Here is an 18,382-nt window from a genome sequence, read left to right as displayed (position 1 = left end):
ACGGCATATATAAAGCGTGTCTAATTTGTATCAGTTTTCCAACCGTCTCACAGCCAACGATATAGATCTTAATTATGCTTATGATGATTTAAAAAAAAAAAAAACTTTACACTATTAAAAGAGGTCACATCAAAAATCGCGAATATTTTCTCAAAAATAAATTGACGTAAAAATTTTTTTTTTTTTTCATTTAATCACTCTTACAACATACACCTACGGAACCCACACGGCAAAATTCCTCGGCGGGTATTATGTTATACAACATCATAAGCGCTGTATACTGCATTGCTATTGTCGTAAAAGGAACAGAAATAATTTCCTTAACACCCTTAACACACACAACATTTCGATAAATACTCGTAAATATGTTACAAATTACTATTTATGTAGAAAAAGTGTACCGTGCACTATACTGAATACATGAATGTGTATTAACCGGTGTAAATTTCGATAAAATGAAATTATATTTTTATAAAACTAGGGCGACCATGTTCAAATGTCCTATTATATAAATATATTATGTATAAATATTTACACACCTTATTCACATACCCACGATAAATACAAATCATTCTCATTATCCGTCGTTGACTTCGTATTTTATTTATATGAATGAATGTGAGTTGAAATTTTTGTAGTATATTTAATATGAGTAATTCGTCGAAATATTTCAATGTTCGGCTATCCAAACGCTTTTATTTACCGAAAGCGGTTTATTCCGGCTTATCACAATCGCGGATATCGGTACGTTTTCAGATAGACTGAACGAACTAACAAACGGCTGTTCAAAATCAAAAAGGCCACATATTTAATAAAACATTATGTTTGAAATTCGAACATAAAAAAATATTAAATCGATAAACTTAAACAAACGTAAAGTATTAGTTTCCTTGGCATATAGAAATTATTTATAATTTCTACTTATAAGATTTGTTAACTTTTTAAATTTTAATTATTGTATTGTTGTACTTACTATTATAACATGTAGAAATCTATGTTAATATGATTAATATTCATATTAATGTTTCGGCTATTGTAACAATGATAAATTATCCAAAATTTTGTTAACGTAAATTTCAGCCATTTTAATTACCAAAATTGTACAGAACACAACCATTTTATTTAAGTTTAATTTAGTTTAGACTTGAATTTAATTTTGAGACAATTATCTTTTGTACTTAATTGATCATTGGTATTTTCAATTTTGTAACGACTGATATTTGTATTACGAAAAAACTGATGAAAACAGTATTTTAAATAGATATTATTAATATTAACAATTTAATGCTGAGCTAATATTTTAATACAAAGTAATCGTTTACATATAAACAAACCTATCAATGTGTCATGAAAAAAAAAAAAAAACATGCCAAGAAAACTAGGCAATTACTATACAAGACGAATTACCCATATTATAATTATATATTCCCTCGTCAATCACTCATTTGGGACTAGACATAAAAGAGTCGTTACCCTACTAATCGACGGATAGGTGATTTCTACGTGGGTCGTGATCCGATATACTTAGGAAAATAGGCACTAATTGCTGACGTTTGGAGTTCAGTTTATTGTACCTAATTTCAGTAGAACTAGTCATAGTTTTGAGCTCTTATGAAAGAGTATTAAGAATAGCCATTTATTTACCTAAGGTTAAAATATGACGAAAATTTATTTTCGAATAATACTCTAAATATACTTTGGTAAAACTAATGTCTACTTATACACGTGACTACAGTAAAGTTAGATTTACGATTTAATTATATTTTGACGCTAAATAAGTCTTCGCTTTAATAAATTACTTAAATAATAATGAAGAGTGTTATCATAATTATACAATAGTGAACTAGGTATCCATCTAAGAGTAAATAAATTGTAACTACTAGTGCTTTCTGCTTACGAAGATACAGACTATACTGATAAGTTTATATAGAACAGTTTAGCTAACAGATTCAGATCTGTACTGTCAATTACATTTTAGACTATGATGACTACTCTTTAAATACATTTTTATTTATAATATTTTTTAATTTCCTCAGCGCATTTTTTTTTATTTTTACTTCCCTTATTCTTAGTCATTGGGAATATTGCAAATAGCAAGATTCGAATATATTTATAAAAAGCACAGGGCCAATATACGAGTCGTGGTTCGTTGATTTGGTATCCTTATCGTCGACGTCATTATTCGGTGCAAGTTCAATTTCGTGGTCAGTATCTAATTCTCTCCGCCGAGTAAAACCAAGTCGTCTGCAACCACATCTGATACGTGCAGGTAAATGATCCAATACATCAGATTAAAGCAGACGAAGCAAACGGGAAAAACGATCCGTGAGTACTTATCGATGTCCGATGGTGTAGTGCCGAGTAGTTTGTTGATACCCTGGAATATTTTAACTTGGAATATATTGCTAAAGAGATGAGCACGTAGAAATGGAATAAAATACAATCAAATAATAAAACTTCGCATAAAATCGCAAAGTCATTCGCATCGCCTTGATTTCGCATTGCTAGATATCTATAAACATAAAAAATGGAAACAAATACAATCCTTAGCTAACAAACCTTAGATGCTTGGAGCAGGTGAGCGGGGATTTCTTCTTCGGCCGGTGCTACAGGTACAGTGACGGTAGCAGATGTCTGTGGCATGGGAATAGTCACAGGCACCGGTACAGAGACAGGCACGGTAACCGCAACAGGAACAGCAGAAGAAGGCCCACCTCGTGAGCCGTTGGATTCCAATGGGCCAGTTTTGGTGTATACTTTTGCATCGTGTACCTTGAATCGCACTTCCTGTGTGTGAGGATTATAAGACTACATTGAGCGTAGAAAACATATTCTTAATATGAAATAACGTCGTTATCAAGAAGAAGGTTTATTTTGTACCGATGATCGGCTCGGCGGTGCTGGTCGAGTTATCGTGCTATTGCGTGGTGGAGGCAACGGCTCGGGTACAGAAGGCCCGGGTGCACCTTCGACCTGAACGGTTTTTTTCTCAGCGGCCATTTTCTGGACAGCATTGAATCGTTGTTTTCTCATCTGAATCCTTTTCGCCATGTAGCCGACGGTCGCATATTCTGCAATAGATGGTTATAAGTAATGGTGTGTAACTTCGCGACTATCGCGAAGCCTTTTATTAACATTGGAACATTGAAAGATAACGCATCGCATATAAAAACTAACAAACGCACAATAATAACACAAATAATCATGAATATTAATTACATTAACAATTAAACAATACAATTTGCAATTGTCTTTAAGGCTCAGATATCTTGTATTACCTAGTAAACTTGCGAAGACCATAACGAAGCAGGTGCCCAGGTAAACATCAATCGACTTGACGTAAGAAATTTTCGGTAAAGCTGCATTAGTTGAAGACATAAGCGTGGTCATAGTAAGGACAGTGGTGACTCCAAGGGAAACCCTAGCTGGTGTTGCATTTCGATTCAACCAAAATGAGACCCAAGATATAATTACGATGAGACCAGATGGAATATAAATCTGTATAAGATAGTATCCCATTGATCTCACGAATTGAATTTCACACGCCAGACGAGAATAATTTCCTGTAATAAAAAATTAACTTTAGTAATTAAAATTTACAATGTGGTCGTGATTTTAATGAAAGCATACAAAAGTCAGATTTAGGTAGTATCTTAGATAAAATTAAAATGATCGCAGTCCGGCGATCCAATAAGGACGTGCAAAGATGATAAAAATGAAAAAATGGAGGATAAGATAAATAAAGTACGTAATCTAAATGATGTTGGCAAAGGTGCTTTTTACCTGTTGTTAGCGAGATCTCCATAGCACGTTGGCGATGGCCGAGCACCTTGAACTGCGGTAGGGATACCTCGCTCGAAACACCCACTGAGTTGGGTCCTTCGTTCCACTTATATCGGATGTCCCGCATGGTGTAGCCAACTGTACCATGCAGAGAATATATGGAACGATAAAATTAAACACCCATCGCACTGGGTTTTCAATATAATCTTGATAATGGATGATTTTAACTACCAAAGCTAAGTGTACAACAACCTAGATATATATGGTGTCGTATTACGTGTCTGTTTTTTTAATCGTCTACCAAATGAAAGCCTCATGAACTTGCACACGCGTTGTGCACTGGGGTATTTAATAGACGGTATCAGTTTTGTATCGTTAAAAAAAATTATCAGCAATAAAGTAGTACAAAAATTTGGATTAAAAAAAAGTTTTATTACCTACTATTGAACGATCAATATAGGTAAATACAATTAAAACGTATACCCATTACTTACAGCTTTCAATTTCTATGTTGCATAGTTGGCGATCCATTGGGAAATATTGTAAATCCATTGGACAAGAAGCGGTGATAGTTAACCTAAAAAAAACCAATTCATATTATATACAGCTGCATTGCATAAAACGGCAGTTGAGAAATGTTTAGGTATAGACAGCGGTCTATTAACAAATGTATCGTTTTAAGACTATATCTATAAGACTATATGATTTATCAAGTGGTCAACAATATTTATGAATATACGCATCTAGATCACTCCTCTCTTTTAGCAGAACATGAGAAAACAATCTTAATTTCGGATTGACATACATAAATATAAACAAGTCAAAATCACTATTGACATTAATCTTTTAATAGATCATATGTAATTAATTGCATCTAGAGTAAATATAAATAATATGAAAAAGTATTTTAAGGTATAAAAGTCGTGAATAATTAAATAAATAAATAAATAAAATACCTAATACTTCGGGTGATAGATCCAGAATGATGAATCCGAATAAATTCGTTGCTTGTTGTGGCGATATGGAAGTAAGACTGCTTCTCGTTAACGAAGAAGGTATCAGGCACCCATATATTTCGAATAAATTCGGATCCAACTGAGAGAGTTTCAACGCCAGGTCGTTTTTTATAAGCAAGCCTTGGATCAGTCCAAAATTGTCTAAAGTAGAAGTCCAGTGTGAAATCCTGCAAAATCGGTATTATTCAAAATAACTGACTGTAAAAGGTAAAAAAAGCACACAATGCATGTCATCGAGTATTTCGTTTATTGTGAAAACACTAAATGATTCATATTATTTGATATCATTATAATTCAGTTCCAAACGTCTACCACAGAGACATGAATTGTCTGAAAATCACACAAGTGACAGCAAGGCAGCGAGATGTTGAAAAAAAAAAAGAACAGTTGAAAATAATTTCTATAGCATTAAAAGGTTAAGATTGCGTATTGTCTATGATATTTTATTTTATTTTAATAGGCATTAAAAGCTTAGACGAATGCTTAGATATAGACACAAAGAATCGTGAACAATATAACTATATAAATGTAGAAAACTGTGCTGCCAGGTGCCATTAAACATTTATTACGCAAATGAAGAGTTTCATTTGATACACAAACTTAAAGTACACGTAAAGTAATTTAGAAATATAGAGATAACAATGACATTTTAGTGAACATGATGCAAGACCATTCGTTCGACAAGATTGCGGAGCGAAGAATTTTACAGGACGAAAGACACGCAACATCGCGCGACTAGCCATGTGCGCTGGCAGCCGTATCACGCGGTTTCGCATCATCGTACACGTAATATATAAGAAGAATGTATATAGACAAACATTTCATTTTAGTGAACATGATGCAGAGCATTGGTTCAATAAGATTGGAAAGCGAAGATTTTGCAGCATAGTAACACGCGATTACACGTGATGAGCCACGAATTTTCAAGTGATTGGCAATGAACGTGTTAAAGTACACGTAAAATGTTAAACAGTAATTTATAGATACTTATAAAATTTTAGTAAACATGCTTCAGAGCATTTCTTCAACGACAATTATATTTTGTTCACAATATTGTATCCAATTCCTTCGTTACGTGTACTTTATTGATAATGATATAGATAGATCATCTATGAATGTTAGGTTGCAGGTCACGTCTCAAAGTGACTTTACGAGTCCCTTGATTTGGTTTCCACGAGGGGTCATACACCCTGGTCTCATTCAGACTTTGTTCTTTGGAACCGTTATCAAGGGTAATTGGCGATTTATTAATAATAAGTTTAATTACCACAGCTTTAAATCCTGTGCTTTACGTCTATATATTTTTGAGTTTCTATTGTATAAAAATGAAACAACAGATACTTATTATTGCGCGTCGTATCAGTTATATCAAACAGTTTTAAATGTTCAATGAAAACAATGTTCCCTCGTCCAACCGGAACTCACTGTACATTCACAATACATTCATAGCAAGACTACTGAAAGTAAGTAAATTGCAATCGGCGAAGTTGAAGAGTTAAACGCCATTTTGGGAGACAATAGTAAGAAACCCACAGTCACAACAAATACCTACTCAAGAACATAAAAAGCTTAAAACAAAAAAAAACAACAATGGAGCAAGTTTACGACAGTGTTTTGCTTGGAGGAATGCTTAATAGCAGAGTACAGTTTCATATGTCTTTAGATTTCGACAAACCCGGAAAGGCACACCACCTTTTCCAATTAAGAGTAAGATTATTATCTATTTACAAATGCTATATGTTTGTATGAAATTGAAATTAATATGTGGTGATGCGCCATCCGGGCAGTCGGCTCCAATACGCCGGCATGCTCGCAGCCTCGTATCTGGGGCTACTCGTGTCTAGCTTGAGCTGACAGTGGCGAGTACCATGAGCACTTCGGAGACGGAGCTGATAGAGAGCACATACATGGTGACGCCCACCTCCACTGGCGGACCTGCAATAAAGCCCAATTGTGAGAAGGGCGCGCGATTCGCGCCGTGAAAACCAAACCAGAGGACGATGATGTGACATTGTTCCCTAGGTAGATCATGGACTCTTTGAGGTATTTGTTAACTCTCTCACCCTAAGCCATGGATCGACCGAGGGACCTAACCTAAATTGGCCTCACTAAAGAACATCTACGTAATAATACTCTCTTAAATACCATTTTCACTTCAGATAAGGAGCTGATGGATAGCACGTACATGGTGACTCCAACATCCACGGGCGGTCCTGAAATATTACATGTGTTATATTTGCTTCTTTCAAAATTCTTTTTGCCTTTTTCATTCTATTCATTATAATAATTCCATTAAAATGTGTTAGGTAAACAATAGTTACTTGATTGTGTATGTGTGTGTTTTTTTAACATAATGTTACTTGATGTTTTCGTCAATGTGTTCGCATTTGTAAATTTTGTCCAAAAATTAAAAATATATATATTCACATTGCTGTAGGTTGTCATTCAGCGAAAGTATCTGTACACGAATCCTATTCAAAACGAGGAAATAAACAAACAAACCTAGAGTTATTTCTGAGTTATCCGTTTAACATAAAACAAACATAACTTGTAATAATATCTACATATTTAAAAGCGTGCGAGCATTACCGATTTTAAAAATCTGCTTAATATCTCGTAATTGACGGTAAATGACATCGATTTTGCCAGGTATATAGATTTGCCATATATGTAGATATTTATGGACTTTATCATTCTAAGACTACCACTTCTGCTTCCTTCGAACGGAACTGAAGTTAGTTACATTTAAATTTTAAATAAAGAAAACTTTTAACTCTGAATTGTGTCGTTGTTTTCGTTTTTAGTTTTATAGTGTCTGATGAAAAACATCTAACTTTGTTGTGTCTATCATTACCTTTATTATACCCTTCAAAGTGTACATTGCTTTTATAGATGCCGTTATTTTTTATTTATTTCAGTTACGATTAACCTATTCGATTTTATTTCAGTTACGGTTAACCGAAAGCGTATCTATTTATGAATTAAATAGGTTTCGTGTTGCTATTAAGTGTTTTCAAAGCCCCAAAAGGTGGTCGAGCTGATACTCATATGTATGTTAGATATTTATTTACTACCAAATATCGTAAAAAATAATGATTACTTTCCTTTGAGCGTATTAATATAAGTCCTTGTTTAAGGATGTTAAGGATTCGAAGTTGCTTGACTTACCTTTTCACTTGTAACTATGTATTACGATCTAAAAATTAAAAATTAGAGTTAAGTGATTTTATCTTCGTTAAGCCTAGTCGTCAAAATTATTAAAAGAAATATTAGCTGATGTATATCGGATAAATATGTTTAGTGTGAATTATTCGAAGATAGAATGAGTTACCGATTATTTAATGAGATATTCAATAGAAATTAGCTAATAATGTCGATTATGGCTTCTCTTTTTGTAATATGTCTATCAACCAATATTGCGTGAGCTCCCATTGACACTAGAAGCCATGATGCATCTCCTTAGATTTAATTAATTTTAAATTCTATCATAGTTAAATATCAATGTGTCATGCATTTGAGAGAAAATATACTTTTGTGATCAAAATGTTCCTCTCTGAATGATTAACATCCTGTTACTATATTCAAGAAATTATTCGTTTTGCTTACGAATTAAAAACTTCCGACTTGTATTTGGTTACTCAAGGTTCGTATCTACAAATCTATCAAACGGATTAAAAATATAATTCACTTTAAAACCTAATTAAATTAAACAATATATTACACATACATATGTTATAATTATATTGTAATGAAAAGACAAAAAGAATCTTTGATTTTATTGAGATTTTTCCTCAATTTCTTCGTGAGTTTATTGAAATGACCGAGACCGCATCGTTACACGAAAATATTCGTAAAATTAATAAGTTATTATTACGAACTAGTCAAAGGCCAAAATATACAATAATATAAGAATAAATCGATTTTGATTTTAATATTAATTATTATGTCTAATTACTTGATAAACATATATAAATTAATATTATAGCTCCATGTCCAATATAAGTCTTTACGTAAAATCCCTTAAGTACCACACGAGCGATACTAGCACTTTTGCCAAGTGCACTTGGCATTAAAATTATATTTATTGAATGTGAACAAAACGTAGAAATAAGTAAAATATCGGAGTACATCAAACTTTGCAACTACAAAAAATATAAATCAAACACTGATTGATTTTAGAAGTGAACCGTTTTCTTAGCTTCTTAGCTTAACTTTTCAAGGGAAATTATGATTTGTCGATATTATTTTGTGACAGACACAGACGTATATCCCTTAAAATTATATGTATGTATCAAATAGGATATTTACGTAAAGAATAAAGTAAATGTCACTTATAGAGTTAGGCAATGTATCTATAAAATTGAACCTCTCAATTAAAAAACTAATTCATATACTCAAATAATAGTTAAGTAGTTAAGCTGAATTTTAAAATAGTGACTTAATTTTTCAATAATTTACATATTTTAAAATTACAAGTTTTTTTCTCATAAGTGACATTTTATTGGAGCTATTGTGACAATATTATTGATATACAGCACCGGATTCACCAAGAATTATTCTGGTACAATTTTTTTTTTTTTGTTTTAAATATGTAATAGTCTTACCTCCATAATTGGGCCTCACTCGCTTATCATAGCTTACGCTCAATGAGTCAAGAATCGCCGAGATGTTGACGTCACCAAACATGCCGCCTCCACCAGCTCCACTAAAACAAGGAAAAGGTTAAATTAGTATATAAAATCATTAGTCATCTTTTTGATGAGTTTAAATTAAAAATCGTTATATAATTAAAAAAAAAAACGTATAAGTTCGTTAGTAAACAAGATATACTTTTTGGAACGAAGTTCTTTTACCGTAGAGTGAACTAGCGGACATCGTTAGAGGAAAGATCTCATTCTCTTACACCCTTACTAATATAAAACATTTATTTTTTGTCATTATCTAAATTTTCGGGAGTTTTGATAACTATTTTATTTCATTTCCTTTTATTATTTTCAAACGTTAATTTATTCCATTGTATCTGTTATTTAACACACAATATACGGCGAAAATAAGTTAATTCCAAACGAGTATCCAATGACACATCTTTTATAATTGTTTATTATTATTATATATAGTATAAAAGCCACGCACACAGATATATAAGGGTCGACAACATTAAAGCCATGTCGGTCTGCACTCCTCAGTGCACCAAAAGATGTCTTACATCCAATTTCGGTTCGGAAAGTAAAATCTGATCTGACAAAGAACCAGCGAAAGAAACTCAGCGGTTCGTTTTTTGTCAACTTGTGATTTTAAAATAAAAAATATTCAATATCAAAAGAAATAGCCAGGAGGCAATATAAATAACCAGTTACGTCCGATCGGTTACATGAAAAAAAAAAAATATTGCGATTCGAATTTTAGCGTTCTCCCGGTTTGTATGCATTCTGCGAAGGAACGTAGCGAATGATACAACGAAGTAAATATTAGATATTTAATGTACATACGAATTGCATCGATGCCGCATTCCGAAATTTATCGCTATAAAGAAACCATAATACTCGTATTTATTACAAATATTGGTCTGCATTTTCGTCTGCGGTTAAATAGTTAAATAGTCGTTGTCATATCTATGTAACATATTTCAATTTAGATCTAAGCTATGTGTATTGAATAGAGAATCATGTAAAATATTCTCTACAGCTCAAAATTCATCTACAATTATTAATGAAATGTTTATGAATACATATATTACGTATCCACCAACCCGCAATGGAGCAGCGTGGTGGAATATGCTCCAAGCCGTATCCACTAAGGGAGAGGGGGCCTTAGCCCAGCAGTGAGAAATTTACAGGCTGCTAATGTATGTAATGTATATTACGTATTTGCATGTTTAAGACGTTGTTTGAAACGATGTTCTTTTAAGCGGCTCACAGTTAGGTGAACAGGGAGAATTTTTTAAGAAATAAACGTTATGCCTTCTCCATGCGATCTTTTCCTTTTTTTCCTTTCTCTCCGTCTCTTAGTATTATTTAAACTATTTTTTTGTTATTGTTTTAATTTTTTTATTATGATTTGGGTAGGCGGACTAGCAAATGGACCAGCCAATGGTAAGTGGTCATCCTCTCCCATAGACAATGGCGCTGTAAGAAATATTAACCATGCCTTACATCGCCAATGTGCCACCTTGAGAACTGAGGTGTTATGTCCCTTGTGCCTGTAGAATCACTGGCTCACTCACCCTTCAAACACTGGATACTTCGGTTTGGCACAAGCCCTATCACCAAGTATTCATACAGAATTTTTAAAAACAGTTTTTATATCTTTTAATTATTTTCAAACATTGCTAATTTATTCCATTGTCCGTTAATAAATATGTAAAATATACAACAGAAGCAACTTTTCCAACTGGGAGTACCCCAAAACCTCTCTTATGTATGAGTAGTAATTATGTTTTTTAAATTTCTTTATTAATAAATAAATTTAAAAAAAATCTGAAATTTTCTTATAACTCGTCGAAAATTTCAAATCAAAAAATAGAAGGAAATCGCTCGATAAATGAAACGCACTAAACTGACAAGATGCAGTAAAATTTTAAAAATATCTACAAAACTGTTTCAAATCGATGCCTTTAATAATTCAATACTCTTTCGGTCGTTCACGTATCGAGTTACCCCGCCACTCACAAGTTAACATCGATTCGACTCGAAGTTATCGGGAAGTAGAAACGTTAGTAAGTGTCTGGTATTGAACTGTCGTTTCTAAGTAATATATTGTTGTTGTTGTTGTAGTTTTACATAGATGCGACGGCACGGGTTTAGCAAAAACTGTTCGTCCCGAAGTTTAAATCAATGAATATACATGAAATAGTTTGAAATAAAGCGTAATATAAATAAATGCATGTTTAATAAGTGATAGTATCAGCATGTATGCATGCAGTATCGTATCGGATCGTAATCACCCCCGTTGGACAAATGTTTCAGCTGGGAACAGATAGAGAGACTTTCAAATCGCTAATAGACAAACTTCAGGAGTTAAGAGCCACTTAGAAAAGTAGTTGGATATTAAATTTAAAAACAAATAACAGTATTCCATATTCAAACTCCCACGCATACAAAGTTAAGCGCTTCATTCGTGTTTCCTAAAAATAAAATACCCTCGAAAATCCGTTAATGAATAGCGCTCTCGTAAATCGAAACGATACAATACGAACCCGGCGCACTCGCAACACATCTATGAGAGGTATTCAAAAAGGTATTGAGGAATCAATGTTGTTTCACACTCACGTAATAATCTGAACACGATTTCTACTAAAAAGAACAAGTTCCATTTTTAAACTTTAACGCTTTGATGTCTTTTTCCAGTTTTAGTACTTATTGGACTTGTTCTTTTTTTTAGTGCAATATCTGAATTGTTATGCAAAGGTCGGAATTCTGTTTACGTTGTCGGTACAGTTGGTCGAATATTTCTTAACAATAAGATATGAGAAGCTATTTTTATTGCAACCAAGGTAATAAAACCATAAACAATTCGAAATAAAATCAATCAAAACAAATGAAATCCTAAAATCATTGTCAATAATTGAACGAAAATAAAGTGTTTAAAATAAATAAAAAAAAACATTATCTCCGAACCAAAAAGTTATATATAATAAACTAAAATGTATTGTCGTTAAAAAATTGACAAAAATATTATCCCAAGCTGGAAATATTAATCAAACATGAAATCATTTAAATGTATAACTTCAACTTAAAATTATATAGACGTTTTTGTATAACATTTCATGTAGTGTTTGACGTGAAAATTAATGAATTAATTTTGGAAAAATCGATAAAATATTAAAAAACATACGTCACAGAGTTTTGTTTCTCATTATTTTTATTGCCCAAACGGCCTCCTATTTTCTAGAAGAATAAAATTTTGGAATTCAACCACGCCGCATTAAACAAAATTGTTAAATACATAATATTAAGTGTTCGATATTACAAAAATGTTTCCTCAAAATGTTTTCCTTTCCCAAATACAATATGAATTAAAAATATTTTTTTAAATTTATAACGACAACAACAATTCATAGAGAAAAAAAACCAACATATTTGCCGTCGCAAACGAAACCGCATACATCACTTTATTCAAGAATCAACCAAAAATCATAATCCCAGCCTTAAATATTGTCACTCGGCTTAACGAAAGATTATATTATTTCCTCTCTTTTAAAGTTACTTTGAATTAAATTCAAAGATGAAAATTCTCAATTCATCAAAGTTTTCACTGAGCAAATTTCCAATCCCGTTTTAAACGGCCCTCAAATGAGATATACTGAGAGTAAAGAGAGACAAACCTATAGACACGATTTGGTTCAAGCTCGTCTTAATCTCATCTAATTTAATCTCAAGTCAGCAGTTACCGCTGTAGTACGTAATTGATTCAGTCAAACGATTCCAAGCAATATAAATTCTTTTACTTTAATATTTATTTAAGGTTATCGAATACGATCCAAAGATCAATTTACTGTTGCAATATTGAATGATGTAAAATCTTCAATTTATTTTGTTGTAAACAGTGTTGTTGTGTTTCGGTTTGAAGTGTGAGTGAGCCAGTGTAACTACAGGCACAAGGGACATAACATCTTAGTTCCTAAGTTGGTAGCGCATTGGCGATGTAAAGAATGGTTAATATTTCTTATAACGTGTCGTGTATATCGAAATGTGATGAAATAATAAAATTATAACTTTGTAAAATAAAGTCAAGATTTCAAAATTTTCCAAGTAAGTTCTTACAAAATATCACTTCACTCCACTGACGATCAATCAGTTTACCTCGTCAGTCAATTTAATAATTAATTAAAATAAAATTTTATCAGTATTGATACAGACAGACAAAATTTTTATTGACCTGATCAAGACTTTGTTCCTCGAACATCCAGATCTACATCCTTAAATTAAGCCACTAGACCAGCGCAGCGGGCAACATAACAACAACTCAATTATACATCAAAGTCTTCATTGAAGTTATTCCTTTAAAAATCTCCCAGGAATAACTCTCGATCTCTATTCTGTCAGTTCGTCATTTGTTAAGGAAACCACATTGTTCGAAATATAAAATGCTTTTATAATACATAACTGAATAACTGAATAATGAGATGTTGCAATCAAACAAAAGTTCCTATTCACATCGGTACGTTTGTTCGATTACTTATTCTTCAGCACTTGATCGATTCAAAGTCAAAGTCAAAAATCTTTATTCAATATAGAAGTGTTTACACTTGCTTATTGATAGTCAAAAATCTACCACCGGTTCGGCATTTAACACCTCGGACCTGAGAAGAGCCGGCGAAAGAAACTCAGCGGGATATTTTTTTCTTCCATTTTGCATGTACAATAATAATTATATTTTAGTTATTTGAAACAGCCTGGAGGCGATCATTTCATTCCCAAGGTGTGCAGTCAAATAAAAAGTCATTAGTGTTGTAATATCCTTTAGCACACAAACGCTCTTTAACGATTCTTTTGAATTTTATAATTGAATAATTTTGAACGTTTTCTGGGATCCTGTTGTAAAAACGTATACATTGCCCCAAAAAAGAGTTACTAACGCTGTGTAATCGGTTACTTGGAGTAACAAGTTTATTCTTGTTCCTAGTATTAATAGAATGTACGTCACAATTTCTGGGAAAGTCATTTATGTTTTTGCGTACATACATAACATTATCAAAAACAAATTGAGAAGCGACATTCATTATTTTAATTTCTTTAAATTTACCTCTTAACGAATCTTTTGGGCCCGGATTATAAATTGCACGAATAGCCCTCTTCTGCAGTACAAAAATTGTATTAATGTAAGCTGCATTACCCCAGAGTAGGATGCCATACGACATTATACTGTGGAAATAACTGAAGTACACAAGGCGAGCCGTATCCACATCAGTCAAAAGTAAATTTTTTTTACCGCATAGGCTGCAGAGCTGAGTCTATTCGCCAATTTATTTATATGGGGGCCCCATTGGAGCTTAGGAGTCTATTGTCATACCAAGGAACTCTGTTAATTCTAAAACATCTAATGCTTCCCCGTTTAAAAGTACACTCGTTTTGACACGTCTTACATTGGGAGTAGTGAATTTAATACATTTTGTCTTTTTACTATTTAACATTAATTTATAAACATTACTACTATTTGATTGCAACTATGTAAAAATTAAATATAATCTCCGGAACGTGTATAGTATTTTATATGACTTTTTAGAACAGTAAAAATATTTGATGTTGCGTAATGAAGCTAAATAAATGTTTAAGTTTAAATGCTTATTGATGTACCATATTATGGAAATAATTACAATCTAAGTTTAATTAATCACCGATAAATTTAATTTAAGACATTGTTTTTATGCATAGGAACTATATGTTTCCGTAAACGGTAGTACGTATTTCCTTTAAGCCGATTACAATTCACTGCTGTATTTTATTTATCTTCCTATTTCATAAAAAAATATAAAGTTTTAAATGTGAAATATTTTATGAAATGGAATTAATAACGCAAAATCCTTTCATACCTATCGAACTTTAACAGAACTCTGACAGGCACTAAATTCTGCATGTCAGAATTATACGTCCCAATGGATCATGAGAAACGTTTGCGACAAAATATATATTTTTTGCTTTATGGAATTTCAATAACTGTTTCGAACAAATATATATATATATTTCACCTGTGAAATGTCTTACATAGGCTTATGGCTTTATACGACATTAATATAGTTATAGGTATACGTAGTTAATGTGTAAGGAATGGTTAATATTTCTTACATCGCCATTGTTTAGGCGGTGGCGATCACTTATCGTTAGGTAGTAGGCATGCGTCCGATTATTGTTTAGGTTTACACTGTTATTTAGGTAATGTGTTTAGGTTCACTAGCCATTTACCCGATGCATATATACCTTTCTGTGTAACATAAAAAAATTATGAACTTATATACAAAAAAAAAATGTATTCACTTTTGAAAACAAAACGCCGTCGTATATGCGACATATCTTCTGTAGTGACATTTATGTTCATTCCGATGGCACAGATATCTGTAACCAATTTGATATTTATTTTTCAAGCACATACTTGCGAAACAATGGACGATTGCCGTTGTTACATACTAATAATGAACTTTGTTATAATTCACAATTGAGTTGTATTCGTCTGTGAGAAGTAACAGATAAATTTAAAGGTCTTGATATAAATAAGCCCGGATGATATGCCACCAATATTTACGAAACGGTGTGCGGCGTGGTGGAATATGCTTCAAACCTTCTCCTCAAAGGGAGAGGAGGCCTTAGCCCAGAAGTGGGAAATTTACAGGCTGCTAATGAAATGTAAGTGCAGGGATAGTAGCTAGATCCTTATTATTAATATATAACAAATCGTTAAATTCTGGTGAAATCCCAAGTAAGCGGAAAATAGAAAGAATTTTTGCTATTTTTAAATGGGATAATATATTAGACATCCACACGGAATTCTTATGCATACGTTCAGTCATTTTATTAATATTATTACATTATTAAATTTTGTTACTTATCTAAATAAATTAATGTAGAAACAAATTGATGACAGGATTATGGTGATCTGTCTCTTGAATGGAAATCTGTAAGTTTATTACTGGCCCGATAAAAAAATAACAACATTTTTTTTTTTAAATCTGTTTTATTTAGATCGAATATATATATAAATTTCGAAGCTAATGGTTTCTGTTTAAATCAAACAAATACTTTTATTTTTGACTAATATCTGTTTAAGTGTTAGTATGAAGATCTGATAATCGCATTTAAGACATATCGCTTATATGCACAATTTAGTTCGGTAAAGTATTGTAATTTTACTAAACTTCATGAAGTGAAGTAGTTTGAACAATTAATCTGTAAAACATTAATCAATTTAGAAGCAACGGGTATAAGCAAAGTTCACGTCAATTATTTATTTTCCTTAACAAACTGTATTCCTCCTTAATTATACATTTCTCCATTAGTAATCTCATACAGATATCCTTTTATTAAATCTCTACATAATATAAAACAAAGTCGATTACGCAGCCTGTATGCTTAGATCTTGTAAACCATGCATCGGATTTTAATGCAATTTTCAACAATAAACAGAGTAATTAAAGAGGAAGGTTTTATACTATAAATACTTGTATATTATAGTTGAGAAAAACCGAGAATTTTAAATTACCTAGCCAGAAAAACACAATAATTTTTCTTCTCATGTTTGATCTTCAATTAAAAGTTGTGACATTTATTGTATCTGTATAAAAATAGTAGCTAGTAATCTTATATATTAATAGCGTAAGTCGTTTCTTGTCGCAGTGTGTCAAGTGACATATAGTTTACAATGGAATGTAATCAAAATAATCGTAGGCCTAGAAATTCAATAAAAATCTTTTGAATAAACGCGAAGTTTCGCGGGTGGCCCACTAGTTCTATATAATTCACCCAAGTGGAGTCAAACTTCTAGAGATTACATTTTTGTTTCTAAACATATAACAAAAATGTTAAATATTCCACGAAACGATTCAAAGCGACGCATTTTGTCACAGATCCAAAAGATCAATCTTGATTAAAAACGATGCAAGTTATCGTGTCAAAAAATATAAATGCATGTTAAATCATGTAAAATGATGTAAATTTAAATTGAATCCGTCAGCTAACGTGCAGGCAACATGTAGCGAAGTTATCAATTAAGGAAGTGGCCACCCATCAGCAGCTATCCGATGTTTGATAAATTGAGTTATATAGCTCTTGCGCTTCGAGTCTGTTTAAATGCTTTTGTAAAATTTCCGAATATTTAATAACAGGTAATATTATATTACAGTATAATAAATAAATTATATTAAAAGCATGCATTTTATATAAAAATATCTATACATATAATAAAATTTAAGTTTCTGTTTGTAATAATAAATTAACCGCTTTTTATTAAATGCACATGTATGTATACACGGTACATATACCATTTTTTTAACATAACATTTTTTTTAAATTTTTGTCTGTCTTGTTCGGTTTCGGTTTGTTTCGGTTAATCTCTAGAACGGCTGGACCGATTTCGAATTTTCAGATAGCTGAGCAACTAAGGCTACAACAATAACTTTTTTGTTAAATTGAAACGCGCACGAAATCGCGAACAGTTTTTAAAATAAATCCGTTTGTAAGATAAACTCTCGATAAATTCAGTTTTCGAATCAGTAAAACAATGTTCAGTTATGAAATGTACTATTATTTTTAAAATTCAGGATATAAGTTACAATTAAAATGAATAATAATATACTGTTATTGTATCAGTTTTACATGGTAAACGTTGCTATTAATGGAAACGTGATATAAACATAATTTTTAGTCCGTGTCGTATACGATAGCTCTGAATTTTAGTTTGACTCTGGTGGGTTTTCGAAAAAAATGCCCTTTTATGCTTTTTCTTCACAATTATAGAAGCGAATTTCATAAAATAGTCGGTATCAATAAGTTATCGTTAAGCGACCTGGCTTTACGTACGGGGTAAGTATGCTATGCTCAGGTAAGGTATGCTTCTTCTTTAACCACACAATACAGCCTATTTCCATTTGCTTC

The 18,382-nt window shown here is 32.1% G+C and overlaps 1 protein-coding gene across 1 annotated transcript in view; it reads right to left on the bottom strand.

Annotated features, from left to right (window-relative positions):
* Positions 1–1,360: 1,360 nt before the first annotated feature.
* Positions 1,361–18,382, bottom strand: part of LOC113403893 (gamma-aminobutyric acid receptor subunit beta-like) — a 64,960-nt gene continuing 47,938 nt past the window's right edge. Inside the window, exons 2-10 of the mRNA XM_026644519.2 lie at positions 9,404–9,504; positions 6,945–7,012; positions 4,740–4,966; positions 4,278–4,360; positions 3,784–3,921; positions 3,279–3,563; positions 2,881–3,071; positions 2,560–2,808; positions 1,361–2,377 (exon numbers count right to left, since the gene is read on the bottom strand). Coding sequence (XP_026500304.1) covers positions 2,213–2,377; positions 2,560–2,808; positions 2,881–3,071; positions 3,279–3,563; positions 3,784–3,921; positions 4,278–4,360; positions 4,740–4,966; positions 6,945–7,012; positions 9,404–9,504 — 1,507 coding nt within the window. The 3' untranslated portion in view covers positions 1,361–2,212. The remainder of the gene's footprint in view (positions 2,378–2,559; positions 2,809–2,880; positions 3,072–3,278; positions 3,564–3,783; positions 3,922–4,277; positions 4,361–4,739; positions 4,967–6,944; positions 7,013–9,403; positions 9,505–18,382) is intronic.

The sequence above is a fragment of the Vanessa tameamea genome, chromosome Z, assembly GCF_037043105.1.
Source record: "Vanessa tameamea isolate UH-Manoa-2023 chromosome Z, ilVanTame1 primary haplotype, whole genome shotgun sequence".
NCBI classification, from domain to species: domain Eukaryota; kingdom Metazoa; phylum Arthropoda; class Insecta; order Lepidoptera; family Nymphalidae; genus Vanessa; species Vanessa tameamea.
Note: the sequence above shows the minus strand (reverse complement) of the source record. Positions and strands in the feature narration are given on the sequence as shown.